The sequence below is a fragment of the Entamoeba invadens genome (assembly GCF_000330505.1).
Source record: "Entamoeba invadens IP1 unplaced genomic scaffold scaff_1105074725543, whole genome shotgun sequence".
Taxonomy (NCBI): Eukaryota; Evosea; order Mastigamoebida; family Endamoebidae; genus Entamoeba; species Entamoeba invadens.
In genome coordinates this window covers 441,672-458,373 of record NW_004191832.1, presented here as the reverse complement: position 1 = coordinate 458,373, position 16,702 = coordinate 441,672, and the positions used below count along the sequence as shown (strand labels likewise).

The window sequence follows — 16,702 nt, the reverse complement described above, 5'->3', positions numbered from 1 at the left end:
TCTCAAGTGTGGTAATGCGTTGGTCTCTTTTAGAAAGTTCGTTTGAATAGAATGCCATACATTCTTGCACTTGTTGACTTAACTGGGATATCAAGTCATATGTTTCACTCATTGTTATTTGGTTGTAATGAGATTTTTATCATTTTATAATGAATTATCGTTTTAAACAATTTGAAATAAGAATTATTAATAATGTTTTGCGATGAAATTAGTTAAAATAATATATTGATGTAGTAGTATATAAATTATGCGGATTTGGGGTGCACTCTAATTTCAACTAAAATCGCGAGGGGACGGATCTTTTAGATCCTAAGGCTCAGAGAGCCGCACGCGTTTTCAAATTTTCCCAAAATTTAGAAAACTTTTATTTTTCTAAAAAGTTTCATTTGAAATTTCATTTTTTTTATTTCCATAAAATGAACACTGATAAAGAACAATACAGAATTAAAAATTTTTATAATTTTACTAATACTTATTCTGAAGAAGATATTTTAAACTGTTTTACTATTAAAGCTGGAACTATTAAGTCCGCTTCTACTAAAATAAATAATAAAGAATGCAGAAAAGAATTAATCGCTATGGACATTGAAACAAGAGATTTATATTTACATTACAAAGCAAAATTGGAAGCTCAATTAAAAAGAATGGAAGATAACAAGAAAAGTACTATTAAATTAGAACAACCATTTTTATCAAAAGTTTTCAATAAATTAAACAAAACCGATAAACAAACTTTTGGTTTAATTAATAAAAAAGCAACATTAATCAAAGATTTAGATGAAGAAAAAATTCAAAAAGAACTTGACAAAAAGAATTTAGAATGGAGTTTAAATAATATTTCTTTTGATGATATTGAAGATAATGATGATTTAATGAGAGAAGATATGTATAAAAAATTTGAAGAAGAATTAAGAATTAACGATGAAAGGAAGAATTATTTTAAAGAATTGAAAGAAAAAGAACAATATGAAAACAATATGGAAGAATATAAAGATATGATTGAAGAAATTGAAGATCATACTGAAATTAAAACTAAAGTAACTTATGATAGAGTTAATAAAATAATTAAAGCAGATTTTAGATGTGGTTTTAGAGAAAAATTAAAAAGAATTCAATTAGTGAGAGAGTATTTTATCGATTTAATTAAATCAGTTCCTTCTACAACTGAAATAGTTTATAAATATTTACTTAGTCAAGATGGATGGAAAACTTATATGTTAAATACCAAAGACGCCATTGATGAATTTCTTAATTCTGTTTCTGAAGAATCCATGTGTTTTATCAATAAACAAGAAGTAAATGATTCTATAGATTCTACTTTTTATGTTCAACAAACTATTCCAGAACCATTATTCATATTAGAATTAAAAATATCTCCATATCATTATACTGAAGATCTTATTCATCAATACAAAACTACTGGCGGAAGCTTTTTCCCCTATCATTATAAACCAGAATTTGAAATATTTGGTCAATATCTTGCTAAAGCACAAATATTCAGTTCATTGATTGATGAAAATGGAAAGGTTAGATCAGAATTTGATTTAAATTGTTTCACTTATGCTTTAAAACAAGCTAATGTCGATGATGAAACTTTAGAATTAGTATTAATTCATTGTAGAGGTCGTTATCAAAAAGCTAAAATGTTAGATGAATTATGTAAATCGGTTCATATTCGAATTAGAATTAATAGAGAATGTACTGACAATAATAAAAAACATGATAAAAACCGTAAAATAGATTATTATGGTTGTGAACTTAAAGATGCTAAATATAATTTAGAAATGTTTTTATATAGAGATTCTTTAATGAAAGGCGATCATTATATTTTGAATATTGATATTCCAATTACTCCATTTTATCTTAAAAATAGAGAAGAAATTAATAATTGGGCTATTATTCATAATAAAAGTATAGAATCAATGTTCAACAAGCAACGTTATAATAAAAATAAACAATGTACCAGATACAACTTCTTATTCTAATAAATTTGTTGATCAATTAATGAATACTCAACGTAGTGATAAAGATACGGAACTTCGTTCCTCAGGTTCGGAGAACCGTAAGAAGAGTTTTAAATGGTTTTAAGATTAGATAATTTATATTTTCATCTTAAAAAATGAGTGTTTATAAATTACAATCAGATGATGCAAAATCATTTGATAATGAATCAGAATTTCTTAAATATTATGATAAAAACAAGAAAGAAATCGATGAAATTAAAACTAAATCATTGAATTTGAGATATAAAATTAATGGTTATAAAATAGGAAGAAGAGATGGAAAAATAATATTATATCCAAATAAGATAGAAAATACTAAAAATAATATAGAAGAAAGATTAACTACTCTTGAAAATATATTTAGAGATTTTATTAAATCTAATCCACAATTATTTCATTCGTAATAGAATCAAATATAATTTTTTCATATTTTTCGAGTTTATTATAAACTGATTGAAACTCTTCAAATGAGATATCTGTAGTAATTTGTTTATAAATATGATGAAGAATTTGTGGAGAAAATGAATTAAATATCCATACTGAAGATAGTATTGATTTTATTTGTGCTGGTATACCTCTCCATATTTGAATAGATATAAAGAATAAACAATTGGTGTGCCTAGTTTTATATAATGATTTAGATAATATTGATGATTCATTTTTTAAACAATTAACAGCATCATCTAAAACAATAATTGTTTCTAATGGTTTATCACTAAATTTATCTAAATATAAACACTCTAATATAGATTCATCTTTAGGTATTTCTTTTCTAATCATTTTATTATAAGTTTCTTTAATTTCAAGATATTTAGGATAAGCTTTTTCAAATTGATCATATGTAAACTTAATAATTGGAATATTAAGTAAACCCTCATAATGTAATAAAGTTTGATCACTTCCTGTATTATTAACCCAAATAATAAGATGAAAACTATTAGAAACTTTATCTATTTTAATAAGTTCTTTACAAATAGACGTTGTTTTAGAACATCCAGGTTTACCTATTAATAGGTTTATAGATCTATGTTTTACAAAAACTTCTGGATGAATAATATTCATAGTTGTTTCATCTTGATTAGGAGCATGTTTTTGTATCATATAATTAGCATAATTGTTAAGACTCATTTAATATAATATTTATTCAGAATTAGTTGTTAATGTTTTTAGTAATTTAGCAATACAGTTATAAGATGCTTCGACATCTAATTTTAATAATTCTTCTCTTACGAATGAATTACGTTTATTAATAGGAAGATTGAATATATCTTCTTTACGTTCTTTAATAAATTTGTGTATTATTTGTTTTCCTTCTTTCGAAGTCACTTTTAAATGTTTCTTTTCTGATACTACAACAGTATCTACGGTCCTCTGGACTATGTCCCGTATACTTTCTTTCGGAATTAATATATCTAATTTCTTATTTATTTCAATTAATTGAAGAATAATTATTTCTAGTGTTTTATTATTATTAATCTCGCTCATTTTACTAAAAATAAAAATTGATATTTCACTCATTTATCTAGAAACAATATTCAATTCTAAGAATTTAATTGTTTCTCCTTTATCATTTTCAAATTCTTTGTATTTATCTGTTCTAATAATCATGAAAACTTTATTATTTTCATCATTATCTTCATATTTCTTAAATTGTGTTTTGAATCTTGTAATATATTTGCTTATCTTTGTATTAACATAATATTTTTTATGATCTTTAGTTTTAATTATATAAGTATTTCCAAATTTAGTTTTAATTGGTTTGAAACTTATAATTTCATATTTAGAATCTTCTTCTAATTTATTAACAATGTTATTTTCAAATTCTTTATTATCAAATTTAATCTCGTTGTTATCACACATCCTTTCTTAGAAATAAAAAAAATGAAATTTCAAATGAAACTTTTTAGAAAAATAAAAGTTTTCTAAATTTTGGGAAAATTTGAAAACGCGTGCGGCTCTCTGAGCCTTAGGATCTAAAAGATCCGTCCCCTCGCGATTTTAGTTGAAATTAGAGTGCACCCCAAATCCGCATAATTTATATACTACTATGTTGAAAAAAATGATAATCAAAACCTAATTATTATTAATCAATCAACTTTTAATGATTATTTATTTATAATAACAATATTATTTGTTATTAAAAAACAAACAGTATCAAGTCAGATTTGATTGATACTAAACATCACAATATTGTTAAAATTAAATTCAAACAGAATTGAATTTGTCTTTACAAACAATAAATCATAATTATCGTATATATTGCTATTGTGTATTGAATTTACAAAAGTCAAATCATCACTATGATAATGGAACTATGAAATAGCATATATTAAGATTACAAATATTTAATTAAAAATATTTCATATATCTTTTTGTTCATTTTTAACAAAATTTAGTGTTTTGAATGATAAAAGTTGTTTTTTATACTAAGCTTAAACAATATATTATGATAATAAAACTACATGATATAAACAATTTTAAGTTATTTTTATGATCTTTATAAAAATAAAACAAACGTTTTTAAGTCACTGAGATGTTTTCAATCATGAATTCATTGTTTCAGTTTCATTTTACTAATAATTTATTTTTAATTTTATTATGATTAATAAAATGAAACTAATAAAAAGTAATTATCATATATTATTATAATTTTTAATATAAACAATAATAAAAGTATATATATGTTTTGATGAGACTTTAAATTTGATGAGACAATAGATTGAATTACATCAAAAGAATAATAACTATGTGTTATAGTATTTATATTTTACAATTTAATACATTAATTGGATTTAAACAAAATTAAAAAACCACATTCAATCCATTTGACTATGACTACTATTGACACGTTTCAAACTAACCGTACACTTATTCTTTATTCTCTTCCAAGCGGCGTGTGTTACAACGATATTAGAAGCACCTTTCAAAAAGATGCAAAATCAATTGAAAGTATCGAACTTAAAGGCTCAACCGTATCGATCGTATTTCATGACCACTTTACTCCACTTAGAATATATCAAACTAGAACATCATACAGAATTAAAAATGAGCCAATCCAAATATATTAAAAGGTTTCAAAAAAGAGCTTGCTTCATAAAAAATATACCTACACTATTTTTGGTCTAAAACCCGAGTCTACAGACGAATCCGTTCAAGTCTGTGTGAGTATGTTTAAATTAAGTCATTTAATTTGAATTGTAATAAATGTGGTGTCTATTCCATCATCAAATTCAGCACTCTGAAAATGTCGAGAATGTTTTCAAGAATTATTCTGAAATCAAAAAAATTGACACCAATAAATTTAGTGTTAAACATTACAAAGAGGAGACAGAGAAATGTTTGGGTGTGGTAATAAAAAACACTTACCACAACTTGGTTGCAAATTCGGAATTATTTGAGTACTTCAAATCATTTGGAAACATCAAAGATTTCAACCTCTCGGAAATCAACACAAAGTTCAACGCCAAAATGTTGTGTGTCGAGTATTTCGAAGAAAATGACGCGAAAATTTAAATTGAAGAAGTTGATGGGAATGATGTCTTTAATTGTGAAATGCCCCTTTCAGCCAGTTTTATAAAAAGAAAGATTAATACCATTAAATTGGTTAACAACACAAACTACAACAATAGAAAAAGTGTTGAAAACAGTTCGAAAAACAACAATTTTTTTATATTAACTTGATCAACAAGACCAAATACCTTAATTAACATAATTTATGTTGTTTGATAATATGTTGTTATTTATAAATCGTAACTTAAAACTTACACAACATAATTTGATTGTATTTTAATATCAAAAATCAACAATAATTGACTTTTGCTTTGTTTTTCATGTAAAAAACTTCAAATAATTATCAAACATACCCACAATATATTTAAAATATTTAACTAATTTATTATGTAACAACACACACTTAAAACGTCTGACTGGATGAGATTCGCTTACTGGATTTGTGTATTATTTTATGTCCACTGGACAAACCAGTTTCCATGGAATGCAAAAATAAAATATATATAAATAGGTTGTTTTTTATAGTAAAATTAATAAAATTTTATTTTGCTGTTTTTTTAAATGTTTGCGAAATTTTTAATAATTGGTATATATTACAACCATAATTATCATTTTAAACTTATTTAAGTTCAATTTAATACTTGTGTACAAAAAACAAATGCTAATAAAAAACAATACATAGTCGAGACAATATTATACAAATATAACAATTCTAAAAATGACATGTTATAATGATTTCCACAACTAAGTTTTAAATTAAAACTTGTTTTAAATATAGTATTTCAATAAAAACATTATCAATTTGGTTGTTAGTTTTGTTTTGTATTTAAATTTCGATTATAATATGTTACTTCAATTATTTGAAATTTTGATTTGTACAAATATACAATATCAATACAAATATAAACAATATTAAATCGTTTTCAAAAGATACCAGTATTACTATTTAAAATAGTGATATTATATTTTATAAAAATAAAATAATCATAAATGCAACTATTATAATATTTTTATGTAATAATATACATAGAATATAATTGTTGATTGGACGTGATAACATCAAATCTTATTTTAATTTATTTATTGTAAGTAATTATAAATTCCAATAAATAATAAATATTTTTTAAAATATATTTTTAAAAAAAACAATACAGGGGGCAAAAAACTGCTTCCATCTTTCTAACCGCTTCATATCAATTTATTAGTTATAAATAATTACATTATAATAAAAAGTATGATACAAATTACCATTTTGGACAGAAAATTTTCCACAAAACATAATCGGCCTTCATAATAAACAGTACCATATAATATATTATATAAATATTATTTATATTTATAAAGTGATTCAAAAACCATAAATAAACTGTTTTTCAAAAGTCGGTACTGAGGTGTCCCGATTTTTTGCATTTATTTTGTTTATTATTTTTGGGAATCGTTTTTTTGTAATAAATATCGCTTATTTTTTTCCAAATAAAAAAGAGAAAAACGGTCTTCAAAAAATATTTTTTTACTTGAAGAATTTTTAAGCATTAAAAAATTCCATATAAAATTCGAAATAACGGGATTTTTGTTTTTGAAATACACGTGAATGATCCCAAAAGTGCATTTTAGTACAAAAGCAAATAAACTTAATTTCATTTTTTTCATTATCAAACATTTTAATAATTAATGAAATATTCACAAAACAAAAGCTTAGTTCGAAGATTAGTATGCTTAGTAGTGTTGTCACAATAACAATAAAAATAACAAAATGATTTGATAACTTATCTTTGTTGGGTTTTATAAAGTCGACATTCTTTTTGAGCATTTCAGTGAGAACATCTTTTTTAAAATATCCAATAACAAAACAATATTGTTATTTTGTATTATTTTTCTAGTGTTGCCCTTTGACAATTTTGACTTATGCCTGTCAAAATTATCAAACATTTGCTGTAATTTTTGGTGTTTTTGGAACTCTTTATTTCATTATTTTTTATTCAGAGAAGATAACCACAGTTTGTTTTAAATTTCAGTTAAATTTTAACGAGAGTAATATTCAGTTAAAACTCGACACGAACAACACCATCCAAATTCACTTAAACGTTCATTGTTGTGCTTTTATGCCAACAATGCTGTGTATATGTTGCAAAGTTTCGAGTTATGGTGAAATCAAATAACGGGATCGGGTTTTTTGGAAAAAGATGGCTAATATTCCAACGTTTTCCCGAATTTGTACGAAAATAATTGAACGGGATTGGTATTTTTTTCAAAATAAAGTCGGTACTTTCGATTTTTTGTTTTTTGTTTTTTTAGGAAAAAACGAAAATAAAAAACGGGACTTTAGGAAGTTCTAAAAATATGACAGTACCGACTTTTGAAAAACAGTTTACATAATAAATTGTACCATAATAAATTGACATTTTCAAAGAAACACCATTTGTCAATCTTTTTATTTGATTATTAAATCGAGTGGTTTCACATATTAATTACACCACAACAATGATACTTTTATGGTTAACTATCATAAATGGTCTGCTAACTTTGTTAATATAACTTAAAAATTCTCTTAAAAAGAAATCTCTGCCGAATTCCACATTTCTTGTTTTTTTTAAATAAGTATAAATGGTTTGAAAGTGAAAAATTTTAAAAATAAAACAAAAAAAAATTAATTCGAAATAAAAGCAATTGATTATAATTAAAAAACTAAATGTATTATTTATTTATTTCATCGTTAATTAAAAATCAGACTTTAAATGTACATTTAATTTTAGATTTGCATTTAACTTGTTCTTGTCACTTTAAACAGGGCTCTCAAAATTTCAAACCCCCGTCCCCACGTGGCAAGATTTGAGAACTGGATTACATTTAAATATAAATAAACAACCCAAAGACAAAATAATTTTACTTGTACTTTAAATTATTTTTAATTCAAAAAACACACAAAAACCAAAATAATGACAAAAATAAGATAAAATTACAACACAAAAGAAAAAACAAAACCAAAAAATCTAAAAGCATTTTTTCACAATAATTACCAAATCCACTATTAACTAAATAATATTTGAAACAAATAAAACTTATTATTTTATGATAGTTATTAATATAATTATTATTTTATTAAGTTAAAACTATACAGACACAAAAAATTCTTTAACCGTTAAACTACAAAGCTCAAAATTAGTCTATTAATCGGTTTTTTCTTATATACAACCATTACCATTTACTCTTTCATCTATTATTATCATTCTTTCTTTGTTGGTTTGTTCGGATGATGGATATTCTGTAGCAGCTTTTAAGATAGAAAACCCAGACTCACAAAGAGCGGATGTGGGCGATATACTCCTCAAATAAATCAACATTTCTTTCAATTTTAGACAGTCTTTTAAATCATCCTTATAATCATCCATATCCAAATAAACATGTTCTGACCACAAGTTGAATTTATTGCTCTGTTGTTCCGCGATTTTTATGTCAATGAGTTTATGTCTTTTTTCGGTCAACATAGGATCGTTTCTTATTTTTTTCAATTTCACTTTGAAACTCAATAAATTCAGAATTTGGATTTTTTCCCTACCACATATTCATCAAATTCAGAAGCAAAATTACACATGTCATCCAAAGGTTCTTCTTCTCTTTCTTCTTTGCCAAGAAATGGGTCGAAAACTTGATCATTTGAATCTCCAATTTTTGAACAACTTTTACAAACAGATGAAAATCTTACTCTAAGTGAATTTCTTAAAGTTCTGACAATTTTCACCATAAATTGTATATCTCTTGGGTGCGCGTTTGAAGCCTCTAACCTCGGGAGAAGACTAAATAGATTACTTTCAATTTCAATCCGAATTTTTAACAAATTATCAATAAATACATTAACTTCTTTAAAACACCTGAAAATTGGCGAATTTTTTCTTTGAAATTTTTTACATAAATTTTCAATTTGACCGAGTGTATCAAGTAAAAACGCGATTTTACCAATTACTTCATCATTGTACAGACACTCGACACAATCTTTAACTGTCATTCCTTCACTTATTTTTTCATTTGGGTTACAAAGTGAATGATTATTCAAAAAACGAATTATATCCCATTTATGTACGTAAATCCATTCAAATACATTTTCCATTGAAGTCCACCGAGTTACACAATACTTTGGTGGTTTACAATAATATTCGACATAAAAGTTTTTATTGAGATATACAAAATCACATATATTAGATACAAAGTCGACGATTCTGTCAACTTCTTCTAAATTGAGGCATTCTCCAAGACATAACTCTGTTCGATGGCAAAAACACCAAACTGTCATAGTAATATAAGGAGATCGAGGATGTTTAATCAGTTGAATGTCTCTTGCCTGTTTTCGTATTTCATTCGAGTACCCATGTTTTTTCCCCATACAATTAGACCCACCATCAGTTACACTGGCACTCAGTTTAATCAAATCAATACCTCCATTATTTAAAACCTTTTTTATTAAAGTTGCCAATTTGTCGCCAGAAGCTTTATTGTTATAAACAACCAAGTCGAATAGACAATTGATTATTGTCATATCATCAATGACAAACCGAACATAAAAAACATACCAACTGTTTCTATACAACGTAGACTCATCAGACATGATTGACAATCGGCACGATTTAGATGCCAATTCTTTTAAACTGACCATTTCCTTGTTGTAATATTCTTGGCCTCTTTGATTCAAAGTATTTTCAGATAAATGAGTGTGTTGCATAATATCTAATCCAAACTTTTCAATTGCTTCAACTACATAATCAACAATCTGTTTTACTGAAGAAGACTTACTTAAAAAATTGTGTTCGATCATCACGACTCCAATTTTTGTTGACAACATACGGCCCTGATAAATCAAGTCGTTGTTTATATTTTCATCAATGCCTTTTTGTTGTTTGACACAGTTTGGTTCTATAATAGTCGTTTGATGTTTGAGTTTCTCAACGTTTTCACCGATATGGAACGTTTCAATTAATTGATTTTTATAGTTAATGTATTCTGGTTTAAAATAAAACGAGTGCTCTTCGAATTGGTTTTCTACGTAAGAATGAGTGACAAATTTATTACACAAAATACATATATACCATCTTTTTATATGGTCAACCTCCTCTAATAAATAATCGGTGTTCCAATTATTAACATAATCACACCTTCCAGTAAAAGTGTTCATATATTTTTATTAAGTTCTTGAAGAAATTAAAAACAATAGTAATTTACTTCAAGACTTTATTTTTAATATTTTTAATTTTTTACGTGACTATGTTTCTAGTAATTAATAACTTAATAGTTTCAAATTGAGCTTTGTCTTGGAACACAAAAAAGTTTTTTTGCTTTTATTAAAATTATTTTTGATTAAAAATAGAATAAATACCAACTAGAAAAATAAATTCCAACAAAAAAATGATTAGACAAATTAAAACTTTACTTTTTTTTTCAAACCTTAAATTACAATAGCCATCAAAAAGTTTATTTTAAATTTTCTTAAACCATTATTCAATAAAAATCAACCCTTGTCTTTTTAACTTTGTTTTAAAGAGCCCTGCTTTAAATAGAGTCATTTGCTTAACGTTGTTTGGTTTGTAACGTTGTCTGCAGTTTTTTATACTATTATAAATGGAATATTTCGGGATTTTTTTTCTAACCTCAAAAATCATTGTTTCAATATATTTCCAGTTTTTTTCATTTTTACCTAATTCCCGTTTTTTAAAACAAAAATTAATCATTTTTTTGTCAAAAAGACAACATTTGGGAAACAGACAACTATTATCGACTGACTTTATAATTATTAATATCTAAAGTGAATTAAAATAAATAAAATAAAATCTGGAGTAAATTATATGTTTTAATTTTAATAAATTATTAAAGTTATGAAATATTTATTAAATTTTTGAAATGATGTTTGCTGTAGTACATTTCTTTTTATTTAGTTTTTGATAAGTTATGTTTACTATTATAAATAACAAAACACAATAAAACCAATAAATAATAATTAAAAATCAGAACATCGAAACAATAATGAGTGACTCCATGGACAACTATATTCAAGTTGGAATTGATATTGGAACAACCAAATGCTGCATTTGTGCTGTTGGTCAGGACGGGATATTAACAGTTCTCGAAGTAGACATGACGAAATTAGACCACAAAGAGCTTCTCCCATCTTATGTTTCATTTATTCCAAATCAAGTTATTGTTGGTGAAGCTGTGAAGAAAATGACACAAACAAGCAATGTGTTGTATGACCCGAAGCGCCTACTTGGTCTTTCTCTTGAAGAAATACCCGAAGATGAAAAGAAATCGTTTACATTTGATATTGACGAGATAGATAATCATATAGTGTATATGGTTGACATAGGGAACAATGAACCTGAGCCATTTCGCCCAGAAGAAGTAACTGCTTTTCTTGTTCAAAGACTTCTTGCGAAACTGGAGGAGATACTTGAGTACAGAAACAAGAAAAAGAAATATGTTGTGACACATCCCGTTTCATTCAATGAGAACCAAATCAATTCTGCTGAAATGGTAATGCATCTTGTCGGAATCACAACATTCAAATTTTTACCAGAACCAATTGCTGCACTACTAAGCATGAAGACGATGATGAGTGAGATAAAAGTAAATGAGAAGGTTGTAGTTATAGATGTTGGTGGTGGGACACTCGATGTCACAATATGTTCATTAAAAACAGTGGGTACTTTGAGTATGAAGCAAGTGTTGGTGATTTTAGTGTTGGTGGAAATGCTGTTGACAGAGCAGTGAGTGAATTGATCATTGCTAAAACAGCGAATATAGAAGATTATTCCACGTACTTTTCAGAGCCAAAACATGCGCTTATTACTGAAAAAATAGCTTACCAAAAGAAGAAGGCTCGACTTCGGGTAGAGTCAGAGAGAGTGAAGATACTCCTTTCGTCAAATGAAGTTGTTGAAGTCAATCTCTCCTTTTTATTTGATTTAACTGAAGGATATGTGATGGAAATTAGTAGGGCTGAAATGAATGAGAAATGTAGTGATTTATTTGAAAAATATGTTAGGTGCATTAAAAAAACGCTTATGATATGTAATATTAATTCCAGAAGCATTAAGAAAGTGATAATGACTGGTGGTGCGTCTGAAATCATTGCATTACAAGACCAAGCAAAATTGATATTCAAAGAAGCTGCAGTATTTGTTGTTGACACGCCCGAGTTGGCTGTTGTAAAAGGTGCCTCAATGTATCATAAGAAAGAAAGAAAGAAAGAAATAATCGCTTGGATATTATTGATAGAATACATTGTTCGTTTATTTGTTTTTATTTGCAAATAAAGATAGTCAATAATAAAAAATAATCAATGAATTAAGCAAATCAATACAATTATTTTTTTGATTAATTAAGTTTAAAACATTTTTATTATATTAGTATTGAATGTAATTATAAATTAAACTTTATTTTTAAATACAGAATATGTTAATTAATATTTCATATAATAATTTATACCAAATAAATGTTTAATTAAAGCTTTAAACAATATTAATATCTTTTTTCCAATTTTATAATTTTACTGATAGTTTGCAGGACCAAATTAATATTAAATTTGGTTTTTGCAGAGCACTCAAAGTATCCCACTCCCCCAATATTTTGGCAAATTTAATAGCCTCTTCCGTTTCAATCATTTTTCTTCTCATTTGTTTTAGTCGAATTATTTCGTCTTTGACTTCTCTAATATTAGATTTTGTTCCCACAACAACAACAATTGGAATATTTTTCTTGCACTTTAGAATTCTCCCAACAAACTTTTCTGTGCCTTTTTGTTGTTCTTCGTAGCCATAGTGTGGCATTTTGGTACTTTTTTACTCGAAGAAAAAAATCGGCAAATATATATATATTTATAACTCCCCAGAAATTCTGTTATTAATAGATATGAAGAAACTATATTTATAAATTGTTAAAGGCGATCACAGTGAATTTGATAATCATCATGAAGTGTGAAAATCACTATGAAAATAAAAAATCACAGTGAATTTTGAACTCTATTTATATGGTGATGATTTTAAAAATATAACAAAGAAAAAAATTAATTTTACTATACACGATGATGATTTTTAATAATAACCATATTTTTTACTAATTAAAAAACAAACATATTTTTATTTATAAAATTAATTATATATAGTATATATAATCAAAATATATTAATTATTTTGCAATCGAAAGATTATTTCTTATTTTAAAAAAATAAAGAAATAAAAATAATTATTTTTACAAATAAATATAAAAACCGCAATTGAGTTGTGTGAACGGGGAATTTGTATTTATTGATGGAAAAGCGTTTCCGTTGATATTGCGGAGACGTTTGATACGTCTCCGTAGCTAGTTAGTTACAATTAACACAACAATGAAAGTCCTCTGCTATTTTTCTTTAATTTTTTTTGTTAAGAAAAAAAAACGTGAAAAAATTTGAAATAGTATATTCAATCGTAAATAACCTATAATACAAAATCATCATCTATAAATAAAATGTGCATTTTTCATCATCTAAATATAGAATTATTAAGATAAAAGAAAAAAGAAAACACATTGTACTAATAATTTGTATTATTATATATAATATCGTAATAGTACACCATTCATAATCATTTATTATATCATTTAAATTATTGATTATAACATGTTTATCACATTTATCGATTGTAACACCAACAATAAAAAAAGAATAGTCAATAACAATGTTTGATTGTTATCACAATTTGTGGTTTTTGCTATTCATCATAAATTGATTGTATGAATATTTGATGTAACTAAATTTTTATTGTTCGACATTTTATTATAAAATATCATATAAACAAGTGACAGAGCTTGAAACAATGATATAACATCAATACATTAACGGGTTTAACATTTTTTAACGTGAATTATTATTGAATAATAGTAAAAATATTTATTGATATTTTAAACTAAATTTGAACAAGAATTTGTGTTGTTCAAATTAAATATCAGTTTATTAATTGTAAAAATTTATATTTATTTACAAATTTATGAATAACAATCATTTTATCAAAAATTACAATATACAAAAAATACATTTTTAAACATTCATTATAAGTTTTTATACTTTTTAATGAAACCGAATTAAATCTATTTGAAAATCACTTTAAATGTTAGTATTGTAATATAACAAGCTTAAATATTCATTTTCTTGATTGAAATAACACGAGAATGATATAAACATAAATTACAAGCAATATAAATTTGATTAAAAATTTAAATTTATCTTATTTTTTGTTATTAATGTTTACGAACAAATACAAAAAACTTTCAATGAATTTGTGAATTATCAGAATTGTTTATTAAAAAAACAAACATAACCTATCTTTAACAATATAGTTTGAAATACAAATACAACACCTTTGAAAACCGTTTGAATATTGTTTTGATTTTGAACAAATACATGTACGTATTGTGTATTAAAAAAAATAATGTCAATTAAACACAATAAACATACTATCAAAAAATAACAAATTTATCAATAATTGGGTACTTTTGACAATTCATATTAAAGTATGTTTATCTGTAAACAATTGATTATTTAACAAATAAATTTAAATATGGTTAAGTGTTAACTGTATCACGCGTGTCAAGTTTCTTCAAAATAAGTTTACGTTTATTGATCAAATTACAAGTGTTGTAATAATTTAAATGATATAATAAATGATTATGAATGGTGTACTATTACGATATTATATATAATAATACAAATTATTAGTACAATGTGTTTTCTTTTTTCTTTTATCTTAATAATTCTATATTTAGATGATGAAAAATGCACATTTTATTTATAGATGATGATTTTGTATTATAGGTTATTTACGATTGAATATACTATTTCAAATTTTTTCACGTTTTTTTTTAACAAAAAAGTTTTAATAAAAAATAGCGGAGGACTTTCATTGTTGTGTTAATTGTAACTAACTAGCTACGGAGATGTATCCAAAGTCTCCGCAATATCAACGGAAACGCTTTTCCATCAATAAATACAAATTCCCCCTTCACACAACTCAATTGCGGTTTTTATATTTATTTGTAAAAATAATTATTTGAACTATATAATTTAGTAAATATATTAAACTTTTTATTAAAAAAATAACAATAATTATTTTTTTAACAGAAAACGTTAAGAAACTGATTCAAAATATAAAATATTATTTTGCAATTATTTTGTTTTTTATATTTGGAGCAAAGTATGTTGTATTTTTATAAAGTTAAAAATTATTTTCTAAATTTTTCATTTTTAATAATAATCGTTCTATATTTATTTCCTGAGTAAAAAAGCCAAAATAATCAACATAAATAGATTCACCGTGATCGCCTTAACTCTCCACATTTATAATTATATAAAGTTCGTTATAAATAAATAACATTTATAAAATATTGTTATTTAGATATATAATATAAAAATTATATATATATTAACAATATTAAACTATTTAAAATAACAACAATTCAATTATTTAATATTTTTCTCGTTTTCTCGTTTTCTCGTTTTCTCGTTTTCTCGTTTTCTCGTTTTCTCGTTTTCTCGTTTTCTCGTTTTCTCGTTTTCTCGTTTTCTCGTTTTCTCGTTTTCTCGTTTTCTCGTTTTCTCGTTTTCTCGTTTTCTCGTTTTCTCGTTTTCTCGTTTTCTCGTTTTCTCGTTTTCTCGTTTTCTCGTTTTCTCGTTTTCTCGTTTTCTCGTTTTCTCGTTTTCTCGTTTTCTCGTTTTCTCGTTTTCTCGTTTTCTCGTTTTCTCGTTTTCTCGTTTTCTCGTTTTCTCGTTTTCTCGTTTTCTCGTTTTCTCGTTTTCTCGTTTTCTCGTTTTCTCGTTTTCTCGTTTTCTCGTTTTCTCGTTTTCTCGTTTTCTCGTTTTCTCGTTTTCTCGTTTTCTCGTTTTCTCGTTTTCTCGTTTTCTCGTTTTCTCGTTATACGTATTTACGTATTTACGTTTTTGTTATATTTTGTAAATATTTATTTGATTTATATTATCTTTCATTTGTTGTATTCACAATTAAACATTAAATGAGTTAATTTGTATATCAACTTAATCAACTTTTACTTATATGTAGTTCACTTTTTTATTGTTAATTGAATAATACCTCATATTTTGTTTTCTGTTTATATATATCATTTTAAATCACAACACATAAATTGTTCATTTTTGTAAATACACTTTTATAAGTATA

At 25.0% G+C, this 16,702-nt stretch overlaps 2 protein-coding genes across 2 annotated transcripts; one reads left to right on the top strand and one right to left on the bottom strand.

The window, feature by feature from the left end:
* Positions 1-11,522: 11,522 nt before the first annotated feature.
* EIN_282450 (heat shock cognate HSP70 protein, putative) lies at positions 11,523-12,811 on the top strand (the record flags this gene model as incomplete). The annotated part of the gene is made up of 2 exons (XM_004185162.1): positions 11,523-12,149; positions 12,209-12,811. 2 exons carry the CDS (start codon positions 11,523-11,525, stop codon positions 12,809-12,811), a joined length of 1,230 nt encoding a protein of 409 aa, XP_004185210.1.
* Positions 12,812-15,990: 3,179 nt separating this feature from the next.
* EIN_282440 (hypothetical protein) lies at positions 15,991-16,675 on the bottom strand (the record flags this gene model as incomplete). The annotated part of the gene is made up of 2 exons (XM_004185161.1): positions 15,991-16,437; positions 16,661-16,675. The coding sequence occupies 2 exons, from the start codon at positions 16,673-16,675 to the stop codon at positions 15,991-15,993; spliced, it is 462 nt and encodes a 153-aa protein (XP_004185209.1).
* Between the last annotated feature and the right edge of the window lie 27 nt (positions 16,676-16,702).